The 12,928-nt window shown below is 52.4% G+C and overlaps 1 protein-coding gene across 24 annotated transcripts in view; it reads right to left on the bottom strand.

Moving 5' to 3' along the window:
* Window positions 1-99: 99 nt before the first annotated feature.
* The window catches only part of ING5 (inhibitor of growth family member 5), a 39,750-nt gene continuing 26,921 nt past the window's right edge, over window positions 100-12,928 (bottom strand). For 8 of the 24 annotated variants that reach the window (XR_008546882.2, XR_010150260.1, XR_010150268.1 and 5 more), the window contains 6 exons: window positions 6,918-7,047; window positions 6,429-6,553; window positions 5,092-5,540; window positions 3,446-3,581; window positions 3,249-3,310; window positions 100-1,530 (listed from right to left, as the gene is read on the bottom strand). Coding sequence is in view for 9 of the 24 variants with exons in the window: in XM_063791797.1 (XP_063647867.1) it covers window positions 5,616-5,682; window positions 6,429-6,553; window positions 6,918-7,047 (322 nt within the window). In the remaining 15 variants the exon portion in view is untranslated. Of the gene's footprint in view, window positions 1,531-2,342; window positions 2,727-3,248; window positions 3,311-3,445; window positions 3,582-5,091; window positions 5,683-6,281; window positions 6,554-6,775; window positions 7,048-12,928 lie in introns of those variants that run through there. The other 16 variants (XM_063791798.1, XM_516211.9, XM_054680195.2 and 13 more) reach the window with 10 other exon arrangements.

Genomic DNA, 12,928 nt, shown 5'->3' with positions numbered 1-12,928 from the left:
ATGTGGACACCATCCCAACCAGGACTGTTCGGGGTGTTCTTGTTCTCACTCACTGACTACCAGCTTCTCGACGGGAGGGCCCCGTCTGAGACACAGAGCTTCACACGTTCCTTCTGCTTTATTTCCTCTCCCTAGTGAAACATTAAACACAGGAGGAAAAGATACAGATGTAGCCATCAGAAGGAAGTGAGGCTGTCATTCCAAATGGCCCCCCACCATGAAGAAAACCAGGCTTTTCTTAAATCGGGAACCTCACGTCTCAGTTTTCCTTCAGGTTTCTTTCTGTGGTGTGAGGACAGAAACAGGCTTCCCTGCATTCCTCAGGACTCCTCTCCTTCCTCTAAAGGCACAGGAGAGGATTTCCGAGCGCCTGCGATGCTGTCGGGAACCGCAGGCTGGGCACCGTCACCAACGCATCACAACAGAGCAAATCTGCACGGCCTTCCCCAACTACCACCGAAAGGATGGCTCCGGCTCAGCTTGGGGAACGCTAATTAAACAAAAAGCACACTCGAGTTTCCTAGCTTCATTCCAGAACTGCTATTGTGGCACAATAAATTCACAACAAATTCACATCGGAGTCCCCTTGAACGGGAGCTGCGGGCCTGGGAACGCGCAGCACAGGCAGAAGCATTCGTGGTTCGTCAGCTCCTGGCAGACGGGACTCACTTCACAGACACACAGACCCACGATCTTCATGCTATTAGGATAATTTCATCTTCACAGTAAAAAATCACCAATTCCCAGAGAAACGGAGCATCAGCCCAGCTGTCGCGCAGGGTCTCGTGGGTGCTGGTCACAGGACCTACAGCTACTCCAAGCTAATGAAGAGCCGTTTACTCCAGAGGTGAGTCCCCCGAGGGAGGACTGAAGTCCAAGCTAAAAAGGCGGCGCACAGCGAAGCGGAGGCCGCTTCCTCCGGGGAAGAGCCCCCAGCCCTCCTGGGCCCGTCAGAGGCGCCCCAAGCGGGAGTGCGCGGTGGCCGGAGGCGGCGCGGAGCTGAGTGTGAGGAGGGCAGCCGGCCGCCACGGCAGTGGCCCCACCCGCGCCTCTCAGTGGCAGGTGTGCTCCAGCGGGTGGGGCGCGCGGAGCCCGGGCTGTAGCGAACAGTCCTGGAGAACCACAGGAAAGCTACGCGAGGGTGGCGCCGCTCTCCGTGGACCAGGTTACCACGTCCCCGCCCGCACGCCCGGCCGGGCAGCCCGAGCTCACGAGCGCCCGCCCACGTCCGCCGGGGTCCCCAATGATGCTCGGGGGGGAGTCCTGTAAAAGCCACACTAAGGTCGCGGCGGCGAGTCCCTGCAAGGTCGCCCTTCTGTGCGAACAGGGTTTGGTGGTTCTTGTTCTAGGAAACATCCAGCGCTTCAACTGGCCACGGAGTTACTAAGTATCAACCGAACAAGGTAGTTTTAAAAGGAAGGGAAATATTGCGACACGAATGAAGGGATAGATTAACTTGCTCCTCGGATCCGGGCACACAGCTCCTCCTACTTCTTCTTCCTCTTTTCCTGGACACACCGTGGACAGAACCTGTGACAAGAAAGGCGCAGTGAGGCCCTGGGCGCCATTTCCGCCAGCGCGCAGGGTGCCCAGGGCCCGCCTCCCCATGTCTCCCAGGGCTGCTGGACGCCGGCAGGAGGGCACCAGGAGAGGCACACGCAGTGGGGCCGCGGCCCTCCCGCAGGGAAAATGCGCCGATGCACGTGCGGCTCTATGCAGGACGCCGGTTCTGAAGTTGACAGATACACATCAATGAGCTAAACCGATTTGACACCCAGGCGTTCCTCCTTAACAGGTGGGTCCTTCTTCCCCGGCCGATGGCAGGGTCGCTGGTGCCCTCTGTCTGCAGTCTGTGGGGGCTGCAGGTACCAAGCACGCGTGAGAGCATGGCAGCCCCTCAGGCCCACGGAAACCCAGCCAGGCACCCTGCACTGGCCCTGGAAGCTGCCGTCTCACAAGTGCTCCCTGGTGACTCTGAGCAAGTTCTGGAGCCGCACGCACAAGGGGCTCCTGAACAGAGGCAGCTGCTGACCACAGAGGACATTCCATAGGTTCCCCACGCAGGAGGCAGCCGACTCGCATGACGGCAACCGTCAACCACTGCCTGGCCCAGGCCCAAGCCTGCCCAGGGCCCTCCACCCTAACAGCCTCCGTACCCCTTCTCAAAACCCTCGGTGCACCGTCCCCCAGCCGCACGGCGTGGGGCACCACAGTGCCATGTGTCCCTGTGACAGGACAGTCTGTGTCGACGCCACGTGACACCGTGAGCTCGGCCAGCCTCCGAGACACGGCATCCTTTCCCTGTGTCCTCACACCGAACACCAAGGATAACTGGCTCTTACCAACTCGGGCGAGTCTGCTGGAGTTTCAAACACGCTGCCACGAGGACCTCTGAGTGCCACACAGAAGAGCACATTCCGATTTCATTTTCAGAACATAGATATCCATTTTTAGATTTTCAGCACAGGCAAACAAAGCCAGGTTTTTATCTTTTTATTTATTTATTTGAGACAGGGTCTTGCTCTCCCGCCCAGGCTGGAGTGCAGTGGCGCGATCTCAGCTCACTGAAGCCTCGGACTTCCAGGCTCAAGCCATCCTCCCGCCTCCGCCTCCCAGGTAGTTGGGACCACAGGCACGCACCACCACGCCCAGCTAATTTTTGTATTTTTTGTAGACTTGGGGTCTCCCGATGTTGCCCAGACTACAGGTTTTTATTTAAATGAAATCTGAGGAACAACAATGCAGAAAGTTGCCATTGCCAAGGGGATGCAAGGGTCAGGTAGAGAAAACGCACCCTTCTCCACTAGACAGAGCCAGGGGCAGAGCCCCAGATCCATGCCCCAGCTTCAGGGCTCACATCTCATGCTACCTTTCCCAAATTTCCCTAGGGGACAAGAACCTCTCATTTCTGATTTAAGACGATCCCTACCTCCCACAGAGTCTGGAAGGTTGTCCTTCAGGAGGGGCCGTTAACGTGAATATTACGTAACCTGGTAACCACCATTCCTGAGTGACGGCATCCCTCTGCCAGCTCGGACAGGCACAGCAGCAAAGGGGGGATAAAGCCACACCCAGAGCAGCCAGCCAGCCAGCCACACTCCTTGAGGCCACCGTGGGGCATGCCTACATGGCTACCGTGTCCCGCTAAGCCCGGCAAGATTCTGCCATGGAGCGCCTTCTCCCGGGGAGGCCAGCAGCGCAACACCCAGCAGACTGGGAGAAAACAGAGCGAGCGTCCCCACACTCACCATTTTCCTTTGGGTTTCGTGGTAAGGTCCACGCAGGCAAAGTGAAACCACTCAATTGGACACTGCAAAGTAAAGGGAGAAACCGCAGTCAACACGCCTCATGTTCTGTATGCAAAACACAAGAAATGCCAACATCCGCCAGCCCTGCCCCACACAAGACCCCGCCCCATGGCGCGAATCCTGCAGGCGACACTCACGTCTGGATTGTCACAGCCAATCATCTCCCCATAGGAGACCTGGTGGCAAAGGCAGTACGTGGGTTCGTTCGGGTCCACGGGCATGTCCAGCACGTCAGAGGGGTGCACGGACAGGATGGTGTCAGTGAACTCAGACCTGCAGGGGACAGGGCACAGGCACCACTGAAGGCCATGGTGGGAAGTGAGGTGGCACGGACACCACAGGCCCTTCTGTCTCTGACTTAAGGCCCCCTCACCCCAAAACTGTGAAGGCAATCATTCCAACGGGGAAATTGGTACCGTGCTCTGAGCGACACATAATGAATAAGCTTGCTTCCATTTTTCCCATTGTCCTTTAGAAATGAATGCGACTCCAGGGCCAGCCACTGCAGTCATGCACTAACTGAATACACACCTTGTGGACGTTTTCTTCCTGGAGCACACATTTTCAAAACCTCAATAACCCCTCTGAACACGCAATGTTCTAAGAAGGCGCAGCAAGAAAATCATTAAGTATACGAACAGATTGTCAGCTGATGCTAGAAAGAACACTGTTACCCACAAAAATCCAGGAACAGCAGCAGCTGGCAGCAGAGGGGTGGAGACCTCACGCCCACCTTCAGACCCAGGCAGGGACATGAGGGCACAGAGGGTCCCCAGGAGGCCGTGAAGCGCAGCACTCACCCACAGCACCGGGGTTCTGGTCCCACTCTGGGGACGAGTCCACTCTCATCTCGGTCCCTCCTCCCAGACAGAACTCCCCCAGGGACCTCTGGACTCAACCCACTTCTGGGCCATCCCTCCAAATACCCCGGCCCCTTTGGAAACAAGCACACGTCACCTCTGCCAGCAGACGGCTGACACCTGAGAGAAGCCTGCCAGCCTCCCACCCCAGACTGACAGGTGTCAGAGCAGGCCGCACAGTCAACAGCTCTCCCGTAACTGTGACCTCCTCCCAAGAGAACAGCCATGCGTCCTGCGCCCGGGCCCTCCACGCACCTACTCAGGCACCTCTGCCCCAATACTGACTCAACCAGCAGCTCCCCACACACTCCCTGGACCGCCCACCACCCACCCAGCTGTCCACCTGGCACAGGGCCCCTTCCGACCACACACCATCCTTGTCACTCCTTCATCCCCATCAGCTCCCACGTGGGTTTCTACACAGCAGCCTGGTGGGTGTTCCACCCCGTCTATGCCTCCCTCCAAGCCTGCCACCTGTAGCACCATGGCCGTCCCACCAGGACCACAGACCTCAGGTGGAGACTTTCCTGTTTGAAAGGGATGCACTTAGGGGGAAATTTACGCTTTTATATTTCAGTATTTTTCAAATAAACTTACAAGCTGCAGGTACTATAGACAGTGTATTCCCACTAGTACAGAAAGAAAAAGTATCTTCCCTATCCCACTCTCCAACCCAAGAATATCTAGTTGGTATGTAAACACAGCAGGTTAGCAGGAGGAACGTGGCCGTGAGAAAAACAGTCACGATCAGGGAAAGCCAAGGAGCAGAAGTCTGGGTCCCAGAGGGAATCAATACTCAGCTTTTCCTTGGATACCTGTCTAAAGCTTTTCTACGCCTTTGCAATTGCCTGTACACATACACACACACTCGGGCTCAGCATGCACCCGGCCTCCCCGCTGCCCTCTGGCACAGGGGCGCCCACCTAAGTCTGTCCTTTGCAGGTAGTCTGCTCTTCTGCTCTTTCTCTCTGTCTGGGAATAGACAGGAGTTTCTCTTTAGAGCTGAAATCCATCAGCGTCACAAGTCCAGGTCCAGGTGCTGCCGACACTGCTTTCAAGCAACAGTCTCAAGTAGTCTTCGGGTCTCTCCTCTGACAGCAGCACGCAAGGGTCTACGTCTCAGCCTCCTGCCGATTCCGGGATGCCACCTGTGGCTTCACCTCCAAGGGGCTCCTGCGGTCTCCTCGAGTCACCTCTCACCCACGGAGAGCAGGGCAGCACCCTCTGCTGCCAACCGTCCCCGAAACGCTGACGCCCTCCTCTTCTGCGCCGAGTCCAATTCTGTCCGCAAAGCCCGACCTGACATCTTGAGCTGCCACTTGACCTGTGTCTCAGCATCACCAGGTTCGAGGGCGCTGGCCAGATTTGATGGCTGTGGGAGAGGGCCAGGGGCCTGAGGGGACTGCCCAGCAAGGGCACCCCAGAAGCTGAGGCCACCGTGCAGGCCTCACTGGCCTCTCAGTCTCGCCTGAGGGAGCGCCATGGCGTGTGGCCAGGGAGTGCTGCTACCAGCCCTGAGGGAGGCAACCAGGAGGCCATGGGGAGCCCTGTCCCTTGCACAGGCCAGGGTGACCCCAACTGTCAGCGGCTGACTCCCTTCAGCACCACTGCCACAAGAGGCACCCTCTGTGCTAACTCCCCAGGGTGTGGCAGGCACCCCTCGCCAGACGGTGCCAGCGAGCCCTTCCGCGCCCAGCCCCGATGGCTTCCCAGCACTCCACGTGGCTCCTAGCAGGGGGCTGGCTGCCTGTCCAAGCCCCAGGATTCCAGGTGCTACAGGTGACACTGCCCTTCATCCACACACACAGGTTCTGCCTCGCCAGAGCAAGGCCACAGGGCAGCAACAGTGCAGGGGGCAGCCTCAGGTCACGGGATCTCAGACGAGACATCTGAGATGTCTGTGCATCTGTGCAGTGTAGGAACACTGCATTCCAGGAAGAGCCCCGGGCACGTGGGGAATAGGCCTGAAGAGGGCAGTCCACAGGGACAGGATGGTGCGTGGGCCTGGGTCCCCAGCAGGGAACAGGACCTGCCTTGAGGCAGAGCGGCCTGGCACCACAGCGTGACCACGAGGGGCGTGAAAACCCACTGTGCTGATGGGTCAGGGACGCGCACCACAGAACTCCAGAGCCCAGGGGCAGGCGGGCTCCTGCACACACCCAGGATGATGCCCTTGGAGGCACCCGAGTGCACACTCCCGCCCCGGCAGGCCAGGCTTTGGGTCCAACCGACTGGTCCTCAGGATGACCCATCTGCCCACCTGCACCATCCTCCTGTCCCTCTGGAAGGGGCCTCCTTGGCGCCTTGGACGTCAGAGCCCAGCTTCAGAGCTGGCCTTACCAGCCTGTCTCGACGTCTTGCAATGGGACAGGAGCAGCACTGCCACTTGGGGGCACAGAGAAGAAAGAGATTCACACACAAGCTAGATCCAGAGCCGCAGGGGCCCCGCAACTGTCGCCATCGGTGATCACCCTTCTCATCTGTCACTACTGGGACCTGCGCGGCAGGCAGCGCTGAGCTCCCAGGCTCCGCATTGCTACTAAACAGTGCTGGTCAGTGCACTGTCAGGACAGGAAAAGCCATGAGGCCACAGTGGATCCTCCTGTGTTTGCAGAGGTGCTGGCTGTTCCTGAGGTCTCTGAAGCTGGGCAAAGTCCTCAGGGAGGAAGCCCCGACCCCAACAGGGAGCTGGAGTCTCCTTCACCCCCACAAGGACCCCCAGTGCCTGCATTCCTTATGCCTAGCATACCCTTGAGAAACAGCACTGGGTGAGGAAGAGACCAGGAGGAGTCCCACTTTCACGCAGAAAAGGCACGGTCGGGACAGGGCCTTCAGGTTCCGAGCAGGAAGGAGCAGGAAGACTCAGAACGCTGTTGCCACTGAGTTAGAAAACACAAAACCCAGCAAGTCACAAAAACCACATTCTCAAAGATGTCGGGGAGCTGTGGAGCAACAAGAGCTAGATGACCTGCAGCCAGAGTGGGGGTTGTTGGGGGGTTGGGGGGGCGTCCGCCTGCCTCATGCACTGAGTGAGGGCTGGGCTGGCTACTGGGCCACGCTGAGCCCACACAGCCACACATGGCGGCCGCGTCCCCACCGACATTTATAGTCCAGAGGCTGCAAAGAGCAACTAAAAGCAGAGGGAAAATCCCTGCAACCTCGGAGTTCTCGAGCAAGGGGTCTGCTCGGGCACCGCTGGTCTCCTCCCCCGCACTTCTACCAACTGTGGAAGCCGCTGGGGCAGGAGGCGAGAGAGGAAATCTCAAGGTCCTCAAGGGGCCTCGGTGGAGCTGAAGCTGAGACCCTGCCCCGCCCCAGGCCCCCAGCCCTATTGGCCTGGACTAAAACAGAACGAACACCTCCTGGGGAGAACAGAAATTTCCCTCTCCACGCTTCCTTTATACCTAAAGTCAGACAGCTAATAAATCATGAGACATGTACCCTCAGCAGGGAAATAGGACTGATTATGTTTTTTTAAAAGCTGGTTACCAAGGAATGGTGGCACATGCCTGTAATCCCGGCTACTCAAGTGACCCTCCCACCTCAGCCTCCCAAAGTGCTGAGATTACAGGCATGAGCCAAAGCACCCAGCCCTACAATCTCTTAAATGAAAAATGTATTAAAGGAGATTAAAACTAACTTAGGGCCGGGCACAGCAGCTCACGCCTGTAATCCCAGCACATCGGGAGGCCAAAAACAGGCAGATTCACCTGAGGCCAGGAGTTCGAGACCAGCCTGCATAACACGGTGAAACCCTGTCTATACTAAAAATACAAAATTAGCCAGTCATTGTGGCATGCGCCTGTAATTCCAGCTACTTGGGAGGCTGAGGCAGAGAATCGCTTGAACTTGGGAGGCGGAGCTTGCAGTGAGCCAAGATTGTACCAGTGCACTCCAGCCTGGGCGACCAAGCAAGACCTTCTCAAAAAAAAAAAAAAAAAAAAAAAGAAACAGAAAAGAAGGAAGGAAGGGAGGGAAGGAGGAAGGAAGGAAGGGAGGGAAGGAGGAAGGAAGTGAGGGAGGGAGGAAGGAAGTGAGGGAGGGAGGGAGGGAGGAAGGAAGTGAGGGAGGGAGGAAGGAAGTGAGGGAGGGAGGGAGGAAGTGAGGGAGGGAGGGAGTGAGGGAGGGAGGAAGGAAGTGAGGGAAGGAGGAAGGAAGTGAGGGAGGGAGGAAGTGAGGGAGGGAGGGAGGAAGTGAGGGAGGGAGGGAGGAAGTGAGGGAGGGAGGGAGTGAGGGAGGGAGGAAGGAAGTGAGGGAGGGAGGAAGGAAGTGAGGGAGGGAGGAAGGAAGTGAGGGAGGGAGGAAGGAAGTGAGGGAGGGAGGAAGGGAGGGAGGAAGGAAGTGAGGGAGGGAGGAAGGAAGTGAGGGAGGGAGGGAGGAAGTGAGGGAGGGAGGAAGGAAGTGAGGGAGGGAGGGAGGAAGGGAGGAAAGAAGAAAGGAAGGAAGGAAAGAAAGAAAGAAGGAAAGGGAAGGTGAGAGGCTGAGCTGGGCGGATCACTTGAGGCCAGGAGTTTGAAACCAGCCTGGCCAACAGGCTGAAACCCCGACTCTACTAAAAATACAAAAATTAGCCGGGTGTGGTGATGCTCACCTGTAATCCCAGCTACTTGGAAGGCTGAGGCGGGAGAATGGCTTGAACCCGGGAGGCAGAGGCTGCGGTGAGCGGAGATTGCGCCACTGCACTCCAGCCTGGGCCACAGAGCCAGAACCTGTCTCATAAATAAATAAAGTAATAGAAACAAATCAAACTGAAGTACAGAAAGAAAAAAGCTTACAGAAAGTAAGCAGAGCCTCGGTGAGCTGTGAGAAAATCTAAGCTAAGGAACGCACAGGGAGCTGGACAGCAGGAAGAGGAGAAAGGAGAGCATAAAAATACTGGAAGAACTGTCTGAAAATTTTCCAAATTCGATGCAAAGTATAAACCAACAGTTCAAAGATGCTCAACAAGTTCCACGCAAAATATACACAAAAAAATCACACCAATACACATCATAACCAAACTGTTAAGAGCCAGCGACAATGAGAAATCTTAAAAGCAAAAAAAAAAAGAGAAACCACCAAAAATAATTATTATCAGTAATTTATCATCAGAATCAATGAAAGACAGAAGAAAATGAGAGAACATCTTTAGTGATAAAAGAAAAAAAGTCAACATAAAATTCTATATGCAGTGAAATAAAAGCATTTTCAGAGAAACAAAAACAGAATTCATCACCATCAGCATACATGTACTGCAAAAAATGTTAAAGTTCTTCAGTAGAGGAGAAATGACAAGACAGAAATTTGCATCCACATAAAGAAATATACATAAGCAGAATATGTATGGAAAAAAAATTTTTAAAGAAAGAAAATAAATATTAAGAAATAATAGTTGGGCCAGGCACGGTGGCTCATGCCTGTCATCCTGCCACTTTGGGAGGCTGAGGCGAGAGGGTCACTGGAGGCCAGGAGTTCGAGACCAGCCTGGCCAACATGGCGAAACCCCATCTCTACTAAAAATACAAAAATTAACCAGGTGAGTAGGTGGGTGTAATCTCAGCTACTCAGGAGGCTGAGGCACAAGAATCACTTGAACCTGGGAGGCAGAGGTTGCCGTGAGCTGAGATCGCACCACTGCACTCCAGCCTGGGACACAGAGCAAGACTCTGTCTCATAAAAAAAAAAATGAAGGTTACCAGAAATGGCAACTATATGGGGTAACTATATATGGGGTGACTTTCGTGGTGAGAACACTTAAAATCTACACATTTTTTTGAGACTATATTGTTATCAACTGTAGTCACCATGTTGTAAAACGGATCTTTTGAACTTATTCCTCCTATCTAAATGAAATTCTGTATCCAACATCTCCCCTGACCACCCCAGCGCCTGACCACCATTCTACTCTCTACTTCTGTGAGTTCAACATCTTTACATTCCACGTATATTTTAAAACGTGTTTCACGTAATCAGTGGGTTGCGTCTAAGGTAGTAACATGTACTGTGAAGCTTAGATCACAGGCAGAAGCAAAGTGAAGGACAACAGCACAAAGGCAGGAAATGGAAGAACACTTGTGTGGAGCCACACATTAAACATCAAATAGTGTAATATCTGAAGCTCACTGTGATAACTTAAGGAAACTGAGTGCACACTAGAACAATCCTTAAAATACAGGGGCCAGGGCAGTGGCTCACGCCTGTAATCCTAGCACTTTGGGAAGCCAAGGTGGGTGGATCACTTGGGGTCAGGGGTTCGAGACCAGCCTGGCCAAAATGGTGAAAACCTGTCTCTACTAAAAATACAAAAACATTAGCCGGGTGTGGTGGCGCACACCTATAATCCCAGCTACTGCGGAGGCTGAGGCATGAGAATCGCTTGAACCTGGGAAGCAGAGGTTGTAGTGAGCCAAGATCATGCCATTGCAAATTGTACTCCAGCCTGGGCAACAGTGCAAGACTCCGTCTCAAAAAAAAAAAAGCATGGCTAATAAGACAAGAGTGGGGAAAAAAACGGAATACTAAAAAATACCTGATTAGTCCAAAAGAAGACAGGAAAGGAGCAGAAGGAACAAACAGAAAACTAATAGCAAGATGGTGAACCTAAATCCCACCATATCATTAATTATGTTAAATACGAACAGACCAAATATTGCAATGAAGGCCGGGTGCGGTGGCTCATGCCTGTAATCCCAGCACTTTACAGGGAGGGGAGGCCAAGGTGGGCAGATCATTTGAGGTCAGGAGTTCGAGACCAGCCTGCCCAGCATGGTGAAATCCTGTCTCTGTTAAAAATACAAAAATTAGCTGGCCTTCAAAGGATTTCAATTATGTAATGTTCTTTGACCACAACAGAACTCAACTAAAAAATTAAAATTAGAAAGGTATCTGAAAAATCCCAAATTATTTGGAAATTGAGACACATACTTCTACATAAGTTATAGGGCAAAGAAGTAGCATGAAAAAAAAGAATTCTAGGTCAGGTGCGGTGGCTCACGCCTGTAATCCCAGTATGTTGGGAGGCCAAGGCAGGTGGATCACCTGAGGTCAGGAGTTCAAGACCAGCCTGGCCAACATGGTGAAACCCTGTCTCTACTAAAAATACAAAAAAAAATTAGCCAGGCATGGTGATACATGCCTGTAATCCCAGCTACCCAGGAGGCTGAGGCAAGAGAATTGCTTGAACCCAGGAGGCAGAGGTTGCAGTGAGCCAAGATCACACCACTGCACTCAAGCCTGGGCAACAGAGTGAGGCTCCGTCTCACCAAAAAAAAAAAAAATTCTATTCCAGCACTTTGGGAGGCCAATGCGGGTGGATCACTTGAGCTCAGGAGTTTAAGACCACCCTGGGCAACATGGTGAAACTCCATCTCTACCAAAAATATAAAAATTTAGCCAGGCATGGTGGCATGCACTTGTGGTCCCAGCTACTTGGGAGGCCGAAGTGGGAGGATCTCTTGAGCCCAGGAGGTGGAGGCTGCAGTGAGCCAGGATCATGCCACTACACTCCAGCCTGGGTGACAGAGTGAGACCTCATCTCAAAAAACAAGAAAAACATTCTAAAATATTTTAAATAGGTAAACGAAATAAAAATTTAAAACAATATCAAAATTATATCAAAATCATAATATATCAAAATTTGTGGACTGCAACAAAGATAATAATTAGAAGAAGGAAGATATAAAAATCAATTATGCAAGCTACTTCCACCTTAAAAACCTAGAATAGTATAGGCAAAGTAAACCTGAGTAGAAAACAGGAAATAGAGAGTAGAAAAAAATGTAATAGCAAACAGACGCAGTGGCTCACGCCTGTAATCTCAACACACGGAGAGGTTGAGGCAGGCGGACTGCTTGAGCCCAGATGTTTGAGACCAGCCTGGGCAACATGATGAAACCCTGTCTCTACAAAACATTAGCCAGGCATAGTGGCGCGTGTCTGTGGTTCCAGCTACTCAGGAGCTGAGGTGGGAGAATCACTTGAGCCTGGGGACAGGGAGGTGGAGGCTGCAGTGAGCCATGTGCATGCCACTGCACTCCAGCCTAGGTGACACAGCTAGACCCTGCCCTCAGGGGAAAAAAAAGGATCAAGACAAAATGAGAGAAACATAAATTACCAGTATCAGGACTGAAAGAGGGGTCATCATAACAGACACATCAGAATCATAATAATGCAAAATTATTAACAACCTGATGTCAAAAAAATCTGACAACTTACATGAAACAAATTTCTTGAAAGACACAGATTTTTTCCAAAACTGACTCGAGAAGAAATAGAAAGCCTGAATACTTCCATAACTTTAAAGGAACTGAATGCAACATCAAACTGTACACTTAGAATAACATTTTATTGTATGTAAATTATTCCTTAATAAAGTTAATTTAAAAGGTTAGAAAAACAACAGGACTAAACTATAATGTATAGTGTCTAGGAATGCACTATAAAACTATTAAAGAAACAAGGAAATAAACACTATAGAAATCTGGATGTTTATTTGGGGGCAGGAGGAGTTTATGATTTTAACAGGGCATATGGAAGGCCTTCCAGCAGCAGTTAATCACTGACTAGGTGCTACTTACAAAGATCTTCACTTTACGGAAATTAATTGAACCATGTTTGTTCTGTGCGGTTTTCTGTATCTGTGCACTACTTTACAATACGAGAATGTTGGGATTTTTTTTTTTTTTTTTTTTTTTTTTTTTTGAGACAGAGTTTTGCTCTGTCACCCAGGCTGGGGTGCAGTGGTGTGATCTTGACTCACTGCAACCTCCACCTCCCGGGTTC

This window comes from Pan troglodytes, chromosome 13, assembly GCF_028858775.2.
Source record: "Pan troglodytes isolate AG18354 chromosome 13, NHGRI_mPanTro3-v2.0_pri, whole genome shotgun sequence".
Taxonomy (NCBI): Eukaryota; Metazoa; Chordata; class Mammalia; order Primates; family Hominidae; genus Pan; species Pan troglodytes.
The sequence above is the reverse complement of the archived record's forward strand: the minus strand, read 5'-3'. Positions and strand labels throughout refer to the sequence as shown.